At 44.3% G+C, this 21128-nt stretch overlaps 1 protein-coding gene across 2 annotated transcripts in view; it reads left to right on the top strand.

Annotated features, from left to right (window-relative positions):
• Positions 1 to 8308: 8308 nt before the first annotated feature.
• Positions 8309 to 21128, top strand: part of ANO9 (anoctamin 9) — a 36814-nt gene continuing 23994 nt past the window's right edge. For both annotated transcript variants that reach the window (XM_075281378.1, XM_075281377.1), the window contains exons 1-2: positions 8309 to 8654; positions 19172 to 19228. In XM_075281378.1, coding sequence (XP_075137479.1) covers positions 8649 to 8654; positions 19172 to 19228 — 63 coding nt within the window. In that variant the 5' untranslated portion in view covers positions 8309 to 8648. The remainder of the gene's footprint in view (positions 8655 to 19171; positions 19229 to 21128) is intronic.

Raw genomic sequence — 21128 nt, 5'->3', positions numbered from 1 at the left:
GGGCATAATACTGTGTGCAGGGGCCACTATGGTACATAATACTGTGTGCAGGGGCCACTATGGGGGATAATACTGTGTGCAGGGGACACTATGGGGCATAATACTGTGTGTAGGGGCCACTATGGGGGATAATACTGTGTGCAGGGGTCACTATGGGACATAATACTGCGTGCAGGGGACACTATGGGACATAATACTGTGTGCAGGGGCCACTATGGAGCATAATACTGTGTGCAGGGGCCACTATGGGGGATAATAGTGTGTACAGGGACCACGGCGGGTAGCTTTATAATACTTTACATGTGAGTTGTACACACAGACATTCACAGATCCAGTCACATAATCCTTTTTAGAATAAATATATAAAAGATAAAAGCTTTGTGGTTTGGAGAAATCCTTCTGCTGTAATGTCAATGACGGGATTGTCCATCTAGTGTATTGTATCTAAACCTGTTGAGCATTTGTTATGTCAGCACTTCTTGCACCATTGCTCAGTGGCTAGACTTCTGGTTTTTCAAGGTGCACAATATGTAAAGGATGACTAAAAACTTATTTATGTGCAAATACGTCTACTGTTTGTACATGTAACTTGTTACATTCATATCAATCCAAACAGAGCTGTGGAAACAGACAAAAATAGAACTACACGCACGAGGTTATCGTATGGCTATTAGCTGGAAGGGAAGCATACAAAAACTAGAGGTGTATGTTAATACATGCAAGGAATACACAAGGCCAAGACTTTAATGCTTGCCTTTGAGGCTGAGGCCCCACAGAACGTCCCGTTTTTTGATTTTTTTAACCGGACACAAAGTCCTGCACGTCTGACTTTGTGTCTGTTTAAAAAAACCTTTTCGCCGCAGACAGGCACAAGACGCACACGGGCGGTCACTTTGCAAACCCATTCAAGTGAATGGGTTTGAAAACTGACCGTCGGGTTTCCGTCTCCTGTCCAGTTTCTCGGGGCAGAAGATGGAAACCCGCCGGATTGTCTAAAGTGGAGACCGGGCGCAGACGTGAACCTGCCCTTAGTTCTAACGGAAGAATTTTTGCAGGGGAATTTGCCACTAGGGTTGAGCCGATCTTGAGATTTCAAGATCGATTTTAAAATCCGATTTCCGATCATTTTCCAGCCGATCACGATCCTGATCGCGATCGTGAAATTTGCTCGATCGCCGATGGGAATCCGATCCTTTCCGAACCCGATCCTCAACCCTAGTCAATGCTTCTCTATGGGAAAAGTCACTTTTAGGGTTGAGCTGATCTTGACCTCCGATCTCAATCCCGCTGGAAAAGATCGGGTCGGAATTCCGATCGCGATCGTGAAATTTACTCGAACGCCGATCAAAATCCGATCTTTTTCCGATCCCGATCGCTCAACCCTATCTGCCACCAATCCCATTCATTTCAATGGGAGACAGATGCTTCTCGGCCCAATCTTCAGGCAGGTTCTGCCCATTAAAATGAATGGAAATCTGTCTCCCAATTCGGGCAGATTTTTCACGGCAGGTCCCACTGCAAAATCCACTGTGATAGAATATTATAATTTTGTTGTCATTTCTTAGCCTACATGAATCTTGTACGTTGACTAGGGTTGACCGATTGGGATCAGTAAAGATCGGATTCTGATCGGCGATCGAGTAAATTTCACAATCACGATCTGAATTCCAACCCGATCTTTTCCAGTGTGATCGAGGTCGGTGATTATTTCAAGATCGGCTCAACCCTCAAGTGACTTTTCTCATAAAGAAGCATTGACTAGGGTTGAGGGAGATCGGATCCCGATCAGCGACCGAGCAAATTTCACAATTGGGATCGGCTGGAAAATGATCGGAAATCGGATTTTGAAATCGATCTTGAAATCTCAAGATAGGCTCGACCCTAATGTTGACCTGAACTTGTCCATAAGATGGTCTACCCTGTATCCAGAAACCTGTTTGTCTAGTTACTTGGGATCCACAATGTCGCTTAATCTGGTCGGATCAGCACTTTCAGATATGTCAATTAGATTTTCTGTCTTCTATGGACGCCGTATACAATTATGTCTTCTATGGATGCTGTGAGCTGTCTAGGTTGTCTCGTACGTGTTGCCCCCAAAATATTTCCTGGACCTACTGTAATATACTACTTAATAAACCAAAGCTGCAAAGTCTCTGCGATACCGAGTCAGAGATAACAGAAGGCACTAGGAGGAATATGTGGTTGTGTTATAGGACTTACTGTGAGTTTCCCACCATACAAAGCCCATTCATGAAACCACCAGGGAAACCACATCTGCCTACACCCACACTATGTGCAGCAGAGCTCAACTGACTTACAACAGAAGGTATTTTAGGTTCCCAGCTTAGTATGTAGAAATAATGACATTGTCCTGTGCAATAGAGAGGTATAGTATGGAGTTGTTTGCAGATGAGGCCGTACTTTACGAAAATCTATGATTTTTGTTATAGATTTTGATGCAATATTTTGAGGAATAGATTTATCACAAGGGCAAAAAATAAGAGTTTCCTTTATATTACCTAACCCATTTTAAGGCTAAGCCCCCACTTAACCCCTCAAAAAAAACGCTGTGAAAAAAGATGTGGTGACACCAGGGGTGAACCTACCCCTTTCACCGCCCGAAGCGAACTACGGAAAGCCGCCCTCCCCGCACGGACGGCACGGAGAGGACCTGCTCTCTGCCTGAGCATGCTAGCAAGCTGACAAGCTGTCCTGGACTGGCTTAGGTAATCAAAAATGCCGCCCTCCCTGGGGCTCTGACATAGCACCGCCTGAAGCGGTCGCTTCAGGTCGCCTCATGGGAGGTGCGGCGCTGGGTGACACCACAACCGTTTTTCCTCTGCAGATTTTCTGCTTTCATTATATCTATAGACAACAGCCGGCGTTTTCGTAGACATGCTGAGATTTCCAAAACTGCATTGTTTTTGGGAACTGTAGCATTTCTGCTAGTGTATGTAAAACGCTGCGGCTTAGGCCACGTGAGGCCCAGTCTAAGCCACTCTTGGTTTAGCTTAAAGGGATTCTGCCATTAAAATCAAAATTTTTTCTCGTTCACACGTAGGGATACCCTTAAGAAAGGCTATTCTTCTCCTATCTTTAGATGTTTTCTCTGCGCCGCCATTCGGTAGAAATCCCGATTTCCGTCTGTATGCAAATGAGTTCTCTCACAGCATTGGGGGCGGGCCCAAGTGCTCAAACAGCACTGGGGGCGTCCCCAATGCTGCGAGAGAAATCTCCAGTGCTGCCTCCATCTTCTTCAGGAACAGCCTCTCTGCTCTTCTTCTTCTGGAGCTGGGTTCAAACTTCTAGGCCTCGGGCCGAGCCGACTGCGCATGCCCACAGGCCACAAGAAAATGGCCGCTTACTTACTGTGTAAGCGGTCATTTGTCTTGTGGCCATGGGCATGCGCAATCTGAAGCGAGGTGCTCATTCTTAAGGTCGTTTTGCGATTCGGCCTGAAGACACACCCTCCTCCGGATTGGGGCAGAGTGCGTGGCTGGATGGTGCAGTGCACTGGATTTCAGTCGTGGCTACCTGTCTTTTGGACCAGAACCGGAGGCGGCCTCAGTTTCCAGTCCAAAAACCCTGTCTGATCTTACCCTCTGGGCTCATGCACCCAACGATGTATGAGCCAGCCATGATTGACCATCAGGGGCAGCACCTGGATATAGGAATAGGACCTGTCTTGAGTTTTGTGGCCCGGATCCAAGGTAATCACGGTCATGTGCATGGGTTGATAGAAATGAATGGGCCAACTGGGAAAAACCTGGATAACACACTGAACTAGCCCACAGTCATGTGCATGGGCCCTAAGGTTGTGCACACAACAGTGATATTATATAGACCATATTAGTCATAAATCCTGTCCTGCTCGCATGTCTAGAGTGTGCCATACACATTAGATTTTCACTGGTAAGACAAAATCTGTAGTAGGTCCAAAACACAGAAGCAGCACGCAACCCTCCATTACGCTGGGCTACATAAGAATTTTGACTATAACCCCTGTTGTGTGACCAAAGTGTTATCTTGTGACTCCTTCACTAATGTAAGTGGAGTCACATTACAACAACTTTCTGATTACTTTGTGATTAGAAGTCGCAGTCACAGTTTCCACTCAAACTTTGGATTACAAATACTGATGCAAAACACTGACTAGATATGAAAGTGGCCAAAAGGCAAAACTGGGTCTCTTTGAGGCCAGGGACCCACGTGGTGTAAACTCTGACGTTCACAGTCCCTGCAGTCTAGTGAATCCCATCCACGCATGTCAATTATACCTATGGAAATACCGGAGGTTTCCCTATAGGTATAACGGCAGAAAGCCCGAAGAGGAAGGGAATTTTTTGTTTTTTAAGCGAGGGGAATGTTGGACACTGTAAAGAGTCACCAATAGAATTGGTCAATACAGCCACAGGCTTTCAGCAAGAATGAAGGTGCGACCTGGTGTATTTAACCCCTTAGGGGTATTGTCTAGTCTAGGTATATTACTTAAATAACTTGTTTTGTTTCTTCATTGTTCCATTCCAAAATGATTTTTTTTTTTTTTTTTTGGGTGATGTAACCCAACGAGGACTTGACTTTTGCTGATGAGTTATATTTTTTTAATGGCATCAAATTGGAGTACATACACAGTCCAGTCATATTAATGTGACCACCGCCTACTTTTGATGTCAACGTTAAATAACCAATGGCAGAAGGCACGTGTCAGCAACCTGGGCGCACTCATCATTGTGGAGCGCACGATGGATCAGCACAAGTATGCATCTATCCTTGCGGACCATGTTCACCCCTACATGCTAAATGTTTTTCCTCAGGATGATGGCATCTACCAGCAGGACAATGCGACGTGTCATAAAGCTCGCAGTGTACGTGCGTGGTTCGAGGAGCACCAGGATGAGTTTACCGTACTCCCTTGGCCAGCAAATTCCCTGGACTTGAACCCAATGGAGAATCTGTGAGACCACCTCGATCGGATTGTCCGAGACATGGATGCTCAACCACGTAACATAGCGCTGCTGGACACGGCACTGGAGTCGGCATGGCTCAACATCCTAGTGACATCATCACAACATCCCCTCTCTTCCTGCACGTCTCGCAGCGGTCCGCTCCACCAAAGGTGGTTATTCTGGATTTTGACAGGTGGTCACATTAACGTGACTGGACTGGGTATAAGTCACATGTCCCCAGGCAGAAGCCTCAATGTAACTCGTATAACCTGATACAAGTATCCTTTACTACTAGAAAATTACTCCAAAAATGTCTAATTCTCAGCCAGCTCATAACTGGTGTCCCATTATCACCCTAGTAAATTATAGACATTGCACGCCTAATGGAGTCCCATGTGATACACCGACCATCCTCACTTACCTATATATCTAATATCATTTACATGTTGTAGTAAATATCCCTTATGAGATCATGATACAATATTGAGCTAAATGCAGCAATTATTATGGAATATAGGGAAGAGATCACAGGTCACAAAGCAAAACTCTCCGATGACTATCACGGCCTTAACTATAGAAGGGCAAAGGTAGCAGTTATATGTGGGATTGGTGTCATAGGGGGCTCAAAATCCTATCTGGCACATGAGAACCAGTACTACAATTGGCTCAAGTTAGGTGATGACCCCAAATATAATATTGGGCCCAGTAACTTCAAGTTATGCCCTACCAAGCAAGTTTAGTCATCCCTCACGTCTCAAACTGAGATTCAAGAAGTTAAGGACTCAAAGTGGAAATAGTCAGTGATTTATCCGGGTGTCCCTATTGAAATAAACATACATAAGATAAGATAAGATAATCCTTTAATAGTCCCACAGTGGGGAAATTTCAGTATGTTACAGCAGCATAGTAATACAGATACAGGATAATACGCAGTAATATATTACAGACGTAGACACACATATGCTGAGAAGAGAAGATATACTAGGAGTCCATGGCAGCTAAGGAACAGAAGAACATAAAACATAATCATTAGTTCTCTGTACGGAGTGATCTTTGCTTGGTCTGATGTAGATTATACAGCCTGGTTGCGGTTGGAAGGAAGGACCTCCGATAGCTCCTTCTCACACTTGGGGTGAAGCAGACGGTCACTTACAGTGCTGCCAAGTCCCATCAAGGTCTCATACATGGGGTGGGATTTGTTCTCCCGCATGGAGGTCACCACAGACATATCCTTCTGTCACCCACCACCTGCGCCGGGTCCAGGGGGCTCCCCAGGACAGAAATGGCCCTCCTGATCAGTCTGTCAAGTCTATTTCTGTCCCTTGTTGATATGCTGTGCCCCCAGCAGGCCACACCGAAAAAGATGGCTGAAGCAACCACAGAGTTGAAGAAGGCCCTAAGAAGTGTCCCCTGGACTCCGAAGGCCCTCAGCCTCCTGAGCAGGTAGAGTCATATTCGATGCACTTAACCCCTTGGTGTTCGACCGCTGACACGAATACCTATAGCGGGAAGGTATTTGATTCACTCATCTCTACTCTGGATTCATTGCCTAGGACACGGATACAGTTGAATAGTCAAAGGCCGGTAAGCACAAGCAACACTATTGTTACAAATAAAGGTCCTACCCCTGGATTCAATGTATAATAATGGATAGTGGATCACCGAGGGACCCCAATGATACAGAGGATATGTTGTTATATATGGGTTCAGGTTGCTCCTCACACGCATGCTTTGCATAGGACTCAATGGGATTTGTGCCTTGCTCCATTTCTCCTGTGATGGTGCTACAGAGTGAACACGTGTAACCATGTATCCTTGCAGATTGTTATGTATCCTAGGAACTGGACTATCTATGATCAGCTTATCAATAGGAAAGCCTTCTACCAGGTTAATAACCCCTTGATATTCCATTGTACTAATATACCATGAGCACACGTATATTACACAATATCATAAACTGTGAGTCCGGCATTGGATTGAGTAGTCAGTGTGACAAGCCCAACTGGGTCATGGGTTATACGCCACAGGTCCATGTAATACGGTGACGTTACAGTGCCACATAGAGGGAGACGTTTTCAGCACATTATAATGGCATATACTATACAAAGGTATCTTTATGAGGCCACTATTCACTATACATGCACAGGTCAGGGGATTCTGTTGTGATATCTGAGTAATATATACTATACGTATATGCGTGGGAGTGATAGTTTCGGTTTGTACAGTGGGACATCTGTGTACATTGCTATTCTGGTGCAGATCATAAAACATATCATTGAAATTACTTTTTCCAATACAAGAACAGCTTTCTCTTTCACCGTCTCCTCCTGTCATAAATGCTGCCCATAAATAATTTACAGCTTAGTGTCACCCGGTGTCAGGCGGATTCAGTCCCACAGTAAGCCTACATACAGGCAGAAAAACATCCTGCTCCGATTTGGTAGGAAGGATAGGATTCAGGGTAGCACTGTTATTTAAAAAAAAAAAAAAAACTGTTTCCCCATGGACACGCCGAAGGCGGACACGGGCGGTCACATTTACAAACCCATTAAAGTGAATGGATTTTAAAACTGACTGCTGGGTTTCCATCCCCTGTCCGTTTTCACCAGGGCTGAAGACGGAAACCCTACGGAATGCACAAACTGGACACCGGGCGCAAGTGTGAACCGCCCCTTACTCATGCTACTAAAAGTGGCATAAGTTTTAATAAATCAATTGGTGCAAGGTGGCCACAATTCTCCACCTCACCCCACCCACAGAATATGGCAGGCGAGGTGCGGAGCTAGACTTGAGGAGAACATTTGGTACATGAAAGGTCCGTACAACAAACATGTGATTGATTATCATCCCTTTCCACCAGTTTTCTGGTTTAGAGGATATAAATCTCCCCAATGGTTCCTGGAATACACGGAGGGTCAAATTAAAAAACATACCGCACCTGAAAGCTCAACATCAGCCAGGTCCTTATCGGAATAAACTATAGTATCTTGAAAAATATCGCTGAGTGAGTGTGAGCAATTCTTTGCATCAATTCTAGTCCCATTGAGATGTCAAGATGTTTTGCTTGACTTTAAGGCGACTGATCATTTCTATCAAAAAATACTCTGGACCAGAAAAAAACATGCTGGAAAATAATTCCTATAGTTTGATTTGTATATGTGCAACTGTCTGGTCTCCCAAACTGGTCCAGTGCGTGCAGGTAATTGTGGCTTGACAAGTGTTAATGTTGAAATAGGAGGAGACACGTAGCCTTGCCCTAAGATTCTGGGAGTGTCCATTGTGCATTTCACCTGCTTTAGACACCTAAGTCTCCTCCACCTACAGCCCCAGGCACATAGGGAGGAGAGAAGGCAACCACGGAAGTCAAGGCTCTCCCTAGACAGCTCTCACAACAGGACTGGACTCCCTTAGAATTGGGACGTATACGATTCTGAACACAGAGGACCTGCAAATTTCTCCTTGGAGGTGTCCAGTAACTAAAGTACCTGCGCCTTGGCACACACCAAGGATTTCACATTCCTATGGACAAGAAGGTGTCGTCGGGATGGTGCCAAGTATCGAAGTCACTTGGTAACTACAGAGCATAGACAAAACAGACATGTAAGAGGAGCCAGGCGCTTCATACATACTGCTGGGAGTAGATAGGAATTTCCTGAAGGAGCGCGAAGGTACATACAACACCTGGGACACTGACACAGCAGGATGCAGGTAAGAAGAGTCCATGCCGAACGTAACTCAGACTGTAGAGTATAAGTTTTGGGGTTTTTTTTAAGTGTCTTTTAAAGCCAAACCTTAAGTAAGAATCCAAGAACATTAACCAAACTTAGACCACTTTCATACAACCAAGGAGCAAATGGCTATGGATCCCCCATAAATTATAGGGGATCCATGGAAAGGTCCAAAAATAGGACATGTCCTGTGTTTTAATGGTCCGTAACAATGGGCTGTCAAAATAATGGCCGTGTGAATAGCCGCCATTCACTGATATTGAATTCAATGTTTCCACGTGACGTCCGTGAAAAGAAACAAACGTCACACGGCCATTAATTACTGTCGTGTGAATGTGGCTTTAAGGTGCAACCAGCCTTAAAGTTTTTCCTTCACCTAGGCTTTCACAGGCAGTCTTCTGTACAATTTTCCACATAATGAAAAGATTTAAAGGGGTTGTCCAGGATAAATGGACAATTCCTAGCTAAGTCCCCCATACCCCCAACTTTGTAACACATCTTTCTATTCCATATTCTATAGAGTTTGAGTAATATATGCAGGTAATGTGGTCATGTTTACCTTTTCGCTGATGTTTCGGGTCATCGGTATAATCCATATCCCGACCCATTACATCAGTGTAAAGGCCTCAACCCCCCCACACCCAATTGCAGTTACCATCCCCTCTGGATCTGGGCCCGACATGTCATCCAGGGAAGGCCACCTTCTCTTCTTCTGTGTGCAAGCCCCCCACGTATGCGCAATAGTGTCTGGGAATCTAGCACACAATACTTACCTAGCTTCTCTTGCTTCTGTCCTGGAGCCGAGCCATGATGTTGGGCCTAGCTCCAGGCAGTGTTGGCAGAGCCAGTATCTCCTCCACTACAGGCAGCCGTCAAGAAGAGGAGGAGACAGAAAGACAGGTAAGTATGATGGGGTTGGGGGTGTGGGAGAATTAGTTAGGAAGGGCTAGTATTGGGCGGGCTATCTAGGGAGACAGGAAGGGGGAGGGACCAAAGCATTATAGTAGTTGTAGGTAGTTAAAGCACAGGACTTTACATGATGCAAACCAGGGGTCCTCAAACTGCGGCCCGCGGGCCACATGCGGCCCGCCAAGCACTTCTGTCTGGCCCCGCCGACAATGCCGGCAGGCGTGCATTTATAATGAAGCTCCTGGGGAGCTCGGGCCAGGCCATGGAGCGCACTTCACTTTACCTATTGGAGGGCACCGCTTCCGATGTCTGTGCGACCTGCTCTGCCTCCGGCCCACTGTTTAAAAAGTTTGAGGACCCCTGATGTAAACAAATGCAGAAGATGCCAGGAGCTCCCGGAGAAAACCAGAAATCACTCAAAACACTGCGCTATTCGCTTATCTCTACTGATGACATATTCTTGGGAGAAGTCATCAATATTTCATCAGTGGGGGGTGGGTCCTATAATCGCAACCCACATAGATCTGCTGCTCAAAGCTTTTGCTTCACAGGCCTGTGACGTTATGTTCATTCACCACATGGCCTATTTCCAGCTCCATACCAATCAAGTAAATGAGACTAAGTTGCAATACCAGACACAGGCTCTGTACAATGTACGGCACTGTACTTTGTATTCAGTGAAGAGGCCGCAACGCTCACCTGAATGCTGCAGTCTCTTCAAACTTAACACCTTGACTCCGACCAGTCTGATTTCTTTTTTCCACACCGTTTTGCATCCGTGGGGCATCCATTTTCATGGATCACTGACTTGTCTATTGAGGCATTGGTGAAAATGGACAAAAATAGTCAGGTTTCTTAAATTAAATAGTTTGGTAAATCTTCCCCCGATGTGTCCTCACTATGGCCATTAGAAAAACAGCGGTCAAATGCCTGTTTTTGACATTCGTGTCCAAGTGAATCCAGCTCTGTACTTTCCCTACTTTAAGGATTTACTTTTGGTTTTCGTTTTAAAAACATATTCAAAGCTACATGTGAACAATGCTTAAAGAAGATCTAATGTAACATTTGCGGTATTATATAGCACTGGAATGCTGACAGTGCGCCAAAGTCAGCTTTGCTGATATGCGACTGGATTGCAGAGATATCAGGGCTGAAGTTAGTGCACTGTCAGGTTTCCAGCAGTATATAACACCGCCAATGTTACAGAACATGAGAGCTCCTCTTTAAGGGTACATACACAAGATCAGTATTAAATCCAGAAATCCACACTTATACACACGGAAATCCACATGAAAAATCCCTTCCCTGTGCATGAGAAATAGCATTAAAGTTGATGAGAAATTCTAACGGGTTTTGCATGGAGAATCTGAACATCATATTGAAGTATCCAGATACCCCTGGTGGCGACTTAGTTCCCATGTCCAACACGGAATCCAACATGTCTGATCCATCTTACCCCAACATTTGCTGCCAAGATTCCTTCATACACTTTAGCGCAGGTTCACATCTGCGCCCGGTCTCCACTTTGTGCGTTTCCGTCTTCTGTGCAAGAAACTGGACATGAGACGGAAACCCAGCAGTCAGTGACTGTGAATGTCTTCTGGTCTCTGCGGCAAAACCGTTTTTTTTTGTTTTATTTTGTTTTAAATTCTCATTTTATTAGTTTAACAAGTAATGAACAAGCATTACAAAACAATTGAGTAATGCACGAGAATCGAAAATATAACAAATAGCATAACAAATCAAAAAAACAGCTATCCTAGGTCAAAGTATCAGACGTAGAGGAGCCACTCGTCTGGACAGCCCTACAGTCTCAGTGCTGTCTGGATAATACTAGCACCAAAGAACATAATCAAAGACAAATAATGGGCTTTGAACAGACAAAATTTGTATGGGGGAGAGGGGGAGGAGGAGGGGGGGAGAGGGGGAGGAACAGATGTGAAGGTGAAGACAGAGATAGAAGTTAAATACGCGAGGTGAGTCCTCATAGTAAAGAAACTTAGTCAGTATTGACGGACGTATGTTGATCGTGAAACCATGGCTTCCAGGTTTTAAGGAAAGAGTCATGTGTCAAAACCGTTTTTATTTTAACCGTACACAAAGTCCTGCATGTTCGACTTTGTGTCCGGTTAAAAAATCAATGGTTTTGCCGCGGAGAGGCAGAAGACACTCACGGGCAGTCACTTTACAAACCCATTCAAATGAATGGGTTTGAAAATTGACCACCGGTATTCTGTCTCCTATCCAGTTTCTCTGGCAGAAGATGGAAACCTGCAAAGCGGAGACCGGGCGCAGGTGTGAACCCGCCGATAGATTGTCGGCCAATTTTGTTCAATGTTCACCTACTGTCCATTCAACACATTTAAGGCTAAATTCACATAACCAAGGTGCCAAATAGCCTTAAAATACAACCATTTTTTTCACTGCCATCTTGCACCTGAGGGGTACTGGTTTTCACAGATCTCCTACGTATTTGAGTATTTGGAGGGATCTGTAAAAATGGCCAAAAATAGGACTTGACTTATATTTTGACAGTCCGTGACAATCCACATGAAATACCATCATATGTAATGTGTGAACAGAGGAGCAACTTGAAGCTCCTGGGCACCAATGCAAATTCTATAACCCTGACACTACTCGAGATGAGCGAGTACTGTTCGGATCAGCCGATCCAAACAGCACGCTCCATAGAAATGAATGGATGCACCTGGTTTTTCCGCTTTGACGGTGGCCGGCCGCTTAACCCCCCGCGTGCCGGCTACGTCCATTCATTTCTATGCGAGCGTGCTGTTCGGATTGGCTGATCCGAACAGTACTCGCTCATCTCTAGTCACTACCTATTTGGGCCATTTAGAATAGTGATATATTTTACATGGCAGAGGAACCTGAGTGTCAACATGCCCTTGGGGAAAAGGGGCCAAAGAAAGGTTCTTCGATTCCAGGAAAAAACACCATACACAAATATGAAGGTATGAAGGTGTATTTCTGAAGGTAAAGGTTAGGGCCAAGATGACATATCGGAGTTTATTGATACATTGCAGTCATTTCAAATTTTTTCCAAAATTTTTCCAACATCGTAGTTTCGTGTGACGATCCTGACCTAATGTCGTACAGAATTGACGGTTTCATTTCTGGTGTTGAATTGGTTAATGTTTGCCATTTTCCAAAGACGAAGAGCCATAAACAATGGATTTCCATTATGCTGGGTATCAGTCGGCCCGGTTGTAAAATTTAATGATTAACTCTTTTAAGAAACTAGAAGAGATCTGGCCATTACTGACCGGTAATACTACTGTAGACAGTGGCCAAAGTGACCAAGTTTGGAGGCATGTAAAGATCTTTCGCACATATGTATTACTCATTTATATAATGTATGGTGCACGTTTCCAGGTCGCTGGACAATAATATACACACCCATTAAACAAGGAGCAAAGTCAATAATTATTGTACATGTGGCAGACAGATGGGAAGGATGTCCAGGAATTCAGATTATGGCAGTAAAACCTTATTCATGCAGGTTGTTTGTCTAGAGAGGTGTATAACATGTAGGCTTGGGATGCCAACCATCTGCAAAGTCCCACAACATACATGAATATTGGAGATTTTTTTTTTTTTTTTTTTTTTTTATGTAGCATTACATTTTTCGTGTCCTCTTGGCACCTGCCGGGCTGGTATACTTTAACATTCTTTGTGTTTACTGCATAGCATAGATCCCACAACCTTTAGTTCACTGTGAGTTATGTTCTACCTTGACTGGTGGTCAAGAGACAACTTTAATTTAAAAAAATTTATAATTTGGAGAAATATATTGTGAAATTACACATATTTGTGATATTTTACCTGCGAGTTTCCATTGATCCATAAGCGTTATGTGATCATGAGTATCTCAGTTTGGATATTAGTGAAAAACCTGTGATTGTTTGTTACGGACACCTGGAGTAAAACTGTGTGTATGTGACCTTGTGTATCAGTATCATCCACAACGCCCTGCCCCTTTAAAGCCTACAGCAGTGAAGACAAATGGCTGGGTTGTTATGGAAACCTGGCGTAAAGCTGTGTGCATGTGGAGACTAAGCACCTGCAAGCTTCTATTGGCTAGTAAGGGAAATGTGAACGTGTATATCACAGTTGGAACATAAGTGAAAGAATTGCTGGCTTTTATTGGCTAATGCAGGTCACTTTTTGGGAATACAGTATCTCCGGAACGCTACTTCCTATAGAGCTGACATCTAGTCTAAAACCTTCCTGGGCACCTGATGTACCTGTGTGCCAAATTTTGCGAAGATCGGTCTAGTCGTTTGGTCGCGCATAAAGAACATACAGACAGGCAGAAACTCATTTTTATACATATGAGATAAGATGGCATCGAGATTTGGATACAGATTCAATTTTGCCAATATGTATCTATATTCTTACCAGTGCGTATGGCCATAACTGAGGACTTTCATGGTGAATAGCACATTGGGACCACAAGCCACATGCAGCTCCCGAGCTACTGGTTGGAGTCCAATCTATATCGAGGCATTAAAAAGGTTATCCCTCTTGTGGATAGGGGATAAGTGTTTGACCTTTTGGGGGTCCAACCGCTGAGACCCTCAGTGTGAACAAGAACGTTATTCCCAAGTGTGCTAGGTGAATGCAGTGGTGGTGCACATGCATGACTATCACTCTATTCACTCTAAACCCCTGACAAAAGGTTCAAACAGTATTCTACGGTATAAATGTAGGCCATGGTAAACTGCTGATGGCACCTTCTCTGCTTACACTTTACTAACTACTTACATTATGAGTAACTCTGATGTCATATTATTTTCAATGCGCGCTCACCACCATGGTTAGTTTTATGTATATAATCCTTACTTTACATCTGCTTAGAATATTTTTACACGTCAGGAATTTCAAGAATTTTGCAAAGAGCCTTTTTAACAAGCATAAATAAGCATGTACACCATAAAGGAGGCGCAACAGGAAGCTTATGCGCCTGAATGGAAAATCTGTAATGGAGCCCGCACTTATCATGTGATCTTTATAATAGGCTTTTGGGCCTAGCTAAAGTTCAAAGAGGGATTGGATGTCTTTCTCGAAGAGAACAATATTATGGGTTATTGATTCTAGATCTTAAGGACATGTTGATCCAGTCGGGAAGGAATTTTTTACCTTGAAATGGGGCAATTGGCATAAGCCTCATGAGGGTATTTTTTGCCTTCCTCTGGATCAATACTGTAGGGGATTGTAGGGTTATAGGTTGGACTTGATGGACTGATGTCTTCATCCAACCTCATCTACTATGTAACTATGTAATGATACTACCGCTGCACCCGCTATAGCTTACACCCCTGCACCACAATATATGATAGTCATACGTCAGAAAATAATGTCACATAGACAAGAAAAGAATGGAGGATAATAATGATACACAAATTCATTCATCTTTTTTCCATATAGAACTTTCCATAGCAATATACAAACCATCTTTTCAGAAGGTTAAAGTACCCTAAGAATATCTCCTCTATATTACTGACTGTCCTAGACCTTGTTTATGCATGTCTGGCATTCCTGCAATGAATACAAGGAACCCTCTTCAGTTCTAAAGTATTTTTCAGGAAATAGTTGCAGTATGTACAAACATATCTTTCTATTTTACCCATTACTGAAAATATGATAAGTAGTCAAGATCGGACTTGTCCCAACTCCTCAAAAGAGCATAATCCGTGATGAGTAAATATGTGAGTGATAAAAAACCTTTCTCTAACCATGTCTTGAATGGAAACCATATATCCACAAAAAGTAAATAGGGCCCGTTACCGGCTGGAGTTAACGGTGTATTAAAAAAAGAAAAAAAAACGCAGGGGTAGCGGCTGTCGCTGGGCCCCTACTGCCCCGGGCCCTGTGGCAGCCGCTACCCCTGCTACCCCGGTAGTTAGCAGTATAGATAGGACCCCTGTTATGGGACAACCCCCTTAAGTCACTTTATATTGTTATTGGCCCTTACATCCATACTACTACCTGCATTTTCAAATAATGCCCCCCAAAATATATGAAAAAACTAGCTGCTACCCGCGACTTCGTCTGCGGTGATTGTAGAAGTGTGTAAATCGAGTCGCGGGTGAAATTTTACGATGGGGTTTACGCGGCGTTAACGCCGCGTACACGCGACCGAAAACGCGCACCGTAAATAGCGCGGCACAATCGCCCCCGTAATGCGACGCTCGGCGTATAAATAAGCACCAAATGAGCGCCGCGTTACGCCGTGTGAATGGACCCTTACACGTGTATGCAAATACATGGGCGTTTAGTCAGGGGGTGCGCTGAATAATGCAATGCATTGCAATAGTAATGTATTGCAATGCATTGCCTAATAGTGTGAGTGTATGCAGGTGTAATGTTTAGTTTAGTTAGAGTGGGGGATTTCGGAGGCGGGGATAGGTCATGTGTGTGTTTCACAGTATTGTTTTTTGTTTTTTTATTTTAATGCTAATGAAGTTTGCAGTCCTGAACAATGCAATGCATTGCAATCTTAATGTATTGCTATGTATTGCATAATCGTGCCAGTGCTATTGCACGCTACGTAGCATAGCCTGCAGCAGCCTGGACACACTGAGCTGTGGGAGAGCTAGCAGCTGCTATAGGAACCTTCGCGGCGGCAGCCTAGCCCAGTGTAGGCGGCGGAGATGAGCAGGAGGATGCCTCCGCGCAGCGAGGGACAGACGGGAGCCACGGGACAGGTAAGAGAAGACGGCGGAGGACGCAAAGTTGGCAGGAACCGGAGACATGACGGGGGTAGCGCAGTGTATGCGTGATTGTGTAAGGGAAGGGCTATGGCGTATGTGAACTTACCAGTGTCGAGCTGGTGGATAGATCATGCAGAGCAAACGGCAGGGAGGTGATAGCGGCGTCGGGTACTGTTGCGGGCTGGAGGCAGGATTTCGTGTGCTGCGGCCTAAGGTGGAGGCGCAAAATGGTGGTGTGCTAGTAACACGTTGTTTATGTGTGCAAAGTGCACATGCTCCTGTGAAGCTAGTGGAGTAGTGTGGTGGGCGGTGCCGCAGATCCTCCCAGCGGTGGGGGTCGGCAAACATGGCTGGTCCGGAGAGTGACAGAGGTAGCCTCCTGCAGGATGGTGAAGGTGAGGGTGAAAATGGGAAAGTATAGGTGAATGTGAGTGTGTGGGGTTAGGGGCTAGACTGTAGGGGGTAATGTGAAGTTTAGGGGCTTGCTATGGTCCAAAGTGTGTGAGATTGCAGAGATGGTGATGACAGTTTGTTTTTTGTGGGGTTCGTGTGGAAAACGTATGTGGGTTATTGTGTTCAAAAGTAGCCTATTGCACAATCGGGTGTATTACTATGTTTGTGGAAAATTTCAGCCAAATCGGTGGAGCGGGTTTTGCGTGATTGAGGAACAAACATCCAAACATCCAAAGTCACAAACCCACAAACTCACAAACATTTCACATTTATAATATTAATAGGATATTGAAAATTTTATTCGCCTGTCCTCCGATCCTCTGGTGCAAGGAGCTGGAATTGCTGTGCCTCTTACTTGTACGCATGAATGACCTTGCAGCCTACGAGTAAGAATGGTAGAGGAGGAAGCCAATGGCTTCCTGCTCTATCATGTATAACTCTATTTGTAGATGTCGGTACATTTGAAATTATGGCTCTCCACTACCTATACCTCTGAGTAACAAGTTAGCAATAATCCCAGTGGCGTAACTACCGGGGTAGCAGGGGTAGCGACTGCCACAGGGCCTGGGACAGTAGGGGCCCAGCGACAGCCGCTACCCCTGCGTTTTTTTCTTTTTTTAATAGGCCGTTAACTCCAGCCGGTAACGGGCCCTATTTACTCTCCGATCCTGACAGGGGCCAGGATCGGTAAGTGACGCTGCGGGCCCCACAGGCACTATCATTATACTCAGGGATAATACTGTGTACAGGGGCCACTATGGGACATAATACTGTGTGCAGGGGCCACAATGGGGCATAATAGAGCGCGCAGGAATGCAGCGGGGGATCGGTCAATCAGGGTCTTTGGTGTCTGTCAGGAAGGGGGGAGTGTCCACGTCAAAAGTTCGCCACGGGGCGCTGCTATTCCTTACACCACTGAATAATCACATGTATTTTTTTCTTTTTACATATCACTGAAATGACAGGTATGCTTTAACTCAAATCAATGTTTCTCACTCCTTCATGGTGCTCTCAGATAGAGCAGCTTAGCAGACCTGACAAGTTCCCTTTGACTCTGTCATCCAGTACTTATTAATAACGCCACCCAAACCTAGTACTTTCCTTTTTGCAGCGACCCAATCTCATACTGCATAGAAATCTGCCCTTTGGCAATCGATGTCATATCAGCATATTCACCCAGGAGTAAGGACTTAATCTGAGAATGTATGAAGTTCAACTCCAGGAGAATTTGGTGCAGAGTCTGCTATTATAAAACCAGGGACTGATAGAGCAGTAGAGGGAGCCACGCACAACCCCACGAGCTGTATCTTGTATAATGTATGGCAAAAGAGATATAAAGTGGTATACTGTGACATAAGATAGCTGTCATGTAATGTCTGACATAGATAAAACAATCAAGCAAGGTGCTGATGTCATACTGTATATGACCGAATGGCTCCTGTGATGTCACTGATGGGGGTAGGGGTGTTGTTTGGTTGTATTTGGCACTGTATCTGATCTGCAAATTGACTGTGATTGAAGTAAAACAGAAGAGATCCATCTATGGTGCCCAAGTCCCTGAGTGGGCACCATCTTTAAAGGGAGTCTGTCACCAGATTCCAGCACATCAACCAAAACCCTCAAAAAGCCAAGATATCACAGTGTTTGCTAATATGCAAATGAGCTCTTTGGAAGAACAGGGGTGTTACAGCTTACCTTCTTTGCCCCTATTGTGCCAAAGAACTCATTTGCATATTGAGAAAAACCGTGATGTCTCAGCAATAAAGGCACAAGGGGGAAACACTGTTAGGTGAGGGTCACCGGGATCTATCTGCAAAGCTGGGTTGATATACTGGGTTCTGGCAATAACTTCACTAAATGACCTCGCAACCGCCGCTTATGTAACATCTATCTATCTATCTATCTATCTATCTATCTATCTATCTATCTATCTATCTATCTATCTATCTATCTATCTATCTATCTATCTACACAGTCAATTTGGGGGAAAAATGGAGCTTTGATGATTATCTGCACAGACCTTTTGATCTAAATACAACATACACTGTTATCTGACGACTTCCATACAAGACCTTGCTGTGTGTTTTCCATCTATATTCTACATTATGGTCTTCCCTCTCCCCCACATACCATACCTATAAGGCAGCCATGATTCAATGGATATTTCCAATTGTAACAATATATTAGGGAATTGACTTATGCACCTCTCTATATATTCTTGAAAGCGGCTCCCAAATATTATACTACAAGATACTGTACAATGTATACCTACCAACAAGATACTGTGCAATGTATACTACAAGATACTAGACAATGTATACCTACACTATACTGTACAATGTATACTACAAGATACTATACAATGTATACCTACACTAAAGCCAAGTATTTTTTTTCCCCCCAGGAACCTGTGAGGACGCCATGGCAGGAAAATTTGCTCTTGGATCCGTTGATCTACGCAGTGAGTGTAATGAGAATTTCCTACTTTTAGAAGCTTCACGATTAAGTCAAAATCTAGAACAGCAGAATTGGGGTAGTGATTGGTTGGTGGTAAATAAAAGCCTTCCCAATGACTTTGGGTCATCCTGAATCAAAAGGGGCTCACAGGGACACCTTTCGGATCACTGTGATCACTGCTAATTTACTATACCGGAGTTTCCCTGTTTTATTGCATATAGGACATGTCCACTGTTCTAGATTTGCAGTACTATAATACTGTATCCTCCTGATCCCCAACAGTTCATCCTTCTAACGCTGCACCTCCTAAAAGGGTTTACCAGGCGAGAAATATTGATAGGTCATCAATTTCATATTGGTGGGGGTGGGGGGTCTGACACTTGGCACCCCTTTTGATCAACCTCTGATACACAGGGAATGGAGCAGGAAGCAGACAGCGCTGTTCTCTGTGCAGTGGTCAGACCAGGTACTGCACATCAATATCACTTGAATATGAACTAAGCTGCAGTGACTCTGGTCAGGCATCACACAGAAAACCGAGCTATAACAGCTGACCAATGATGGGTATCGGACCTTGGTTCAGCTTCACAATCTGAAGTTTTGTACCATATGGTCCATCATTATAAATCTGGCAAAAAATTTTTTTCCTAGATACCCTAAGTGCATACTTATTTTGCTTAATTGCTTTTTTTGTTGGTTGGATCAGAGGACCAGAAGAACAGAAAAATGGATCTGCTTTATGGAGTCTGTGGACTCCATTGACTAAAATGGCTTCTGTTGAATGTCAGACGTGAACCCAGGCTTAACTGTTACTATAAAATAACTAAGACTCAAGTTGAAAAAAAATTATGATATCAAAGTCCAGACTTGATGCGAGTCCGTCTCCAGGACCCAGCTCTGCAGATAGTTTAGAGTCACCCGAATGAACCGGTGTTTCCCCTTGTGAATTGTCGCCTCCACCGCCAAGAAATTGGTTCTGACAATTTGCAAATGAGTCCTCTGTTTCAATGAGGGTGTCTCCCCATGAAAGCAAGTTATCCCCTATCCATCGGAGAATAGACAACACCCTCAGGATTCTCTAAGTAATACTTTAGAAAGGTCACATGAATTTACACAATCCAATGACCCACCACTCACCAGGAAAAATTCGGACCCAAACACTGGCAATCTCTTATCGTTTGGAGGGAAAATTTTCCTACAAAACTGTAACCCTCAAGGATGGAGCTGTCATGGTGATTCTAATCGTATGTGGTACCCTCCTTTAAGTCCAGGACCTTTCAACTGTATCAGTTCAAGCAAACTTACTGTACGCACGAGGAGGCAACAAATCTTGATGGTTACTGAAGAATTTCTGCCAATGAGGCAGCTAGTATATGGTTACAATGACTCACTAGGAGGCAGAGTCTTAAACAGGAACACTTGGGAACAGTCAAGTCTACTGGCGGTCCCCAAGCACCCCAGTCTGACACTAATTCTGTCCTACTATACAGCCAAATATAGATATTACACTCCTCCCATATTTTTCAGTGTTGGCCCGCTACCTAGCCCTTACCTTACCCTGCATTCACACAACCAAGTCTCCGCTGTCTCGGTCCATGTATTGGTTGAGTCTACTAGCCACAGCAGTATGCCGGTTGAGGGACTCCTAGCAGTATAGTTATCTATAATACTAGGAGTCCCTACCTCCCAGCAAAATATTGTCCTATAGTGATTATAGTAGAGGACAGTAGGCATGGACTTGAGATAACCATTATGGTAGGAGTCCCTCACCCAGCACACTGTCTACCAGCCAATACATTGACTTAATTTAACAGATAAAACTTAGTTGTGTGAATTTGGGGTTAGACTAGGGCCCCTTAGCTCTGTGGGCCAGTCTGAGCCTGGCAATAGTTAAACAACAATAA

This window comes from Leptodactylus fuscus, chromosome 7, assembly GCF_031893055.1.
Source record: "Leptodactylus fuscus isolate aLepFus1 chromosome 7, aLepFus1.hap2, whole genome shotgun sequence".
Taxonomy (NCBI): Eukaryota; Metazoa; Chordata; class Amphibia; order Anura; family Leptodactylidae; genus Leptodactylus; species Leptodactylus fuscus.
This window is presented reverse-complemented; position numbering and strand designations above follow the sequence as displayed.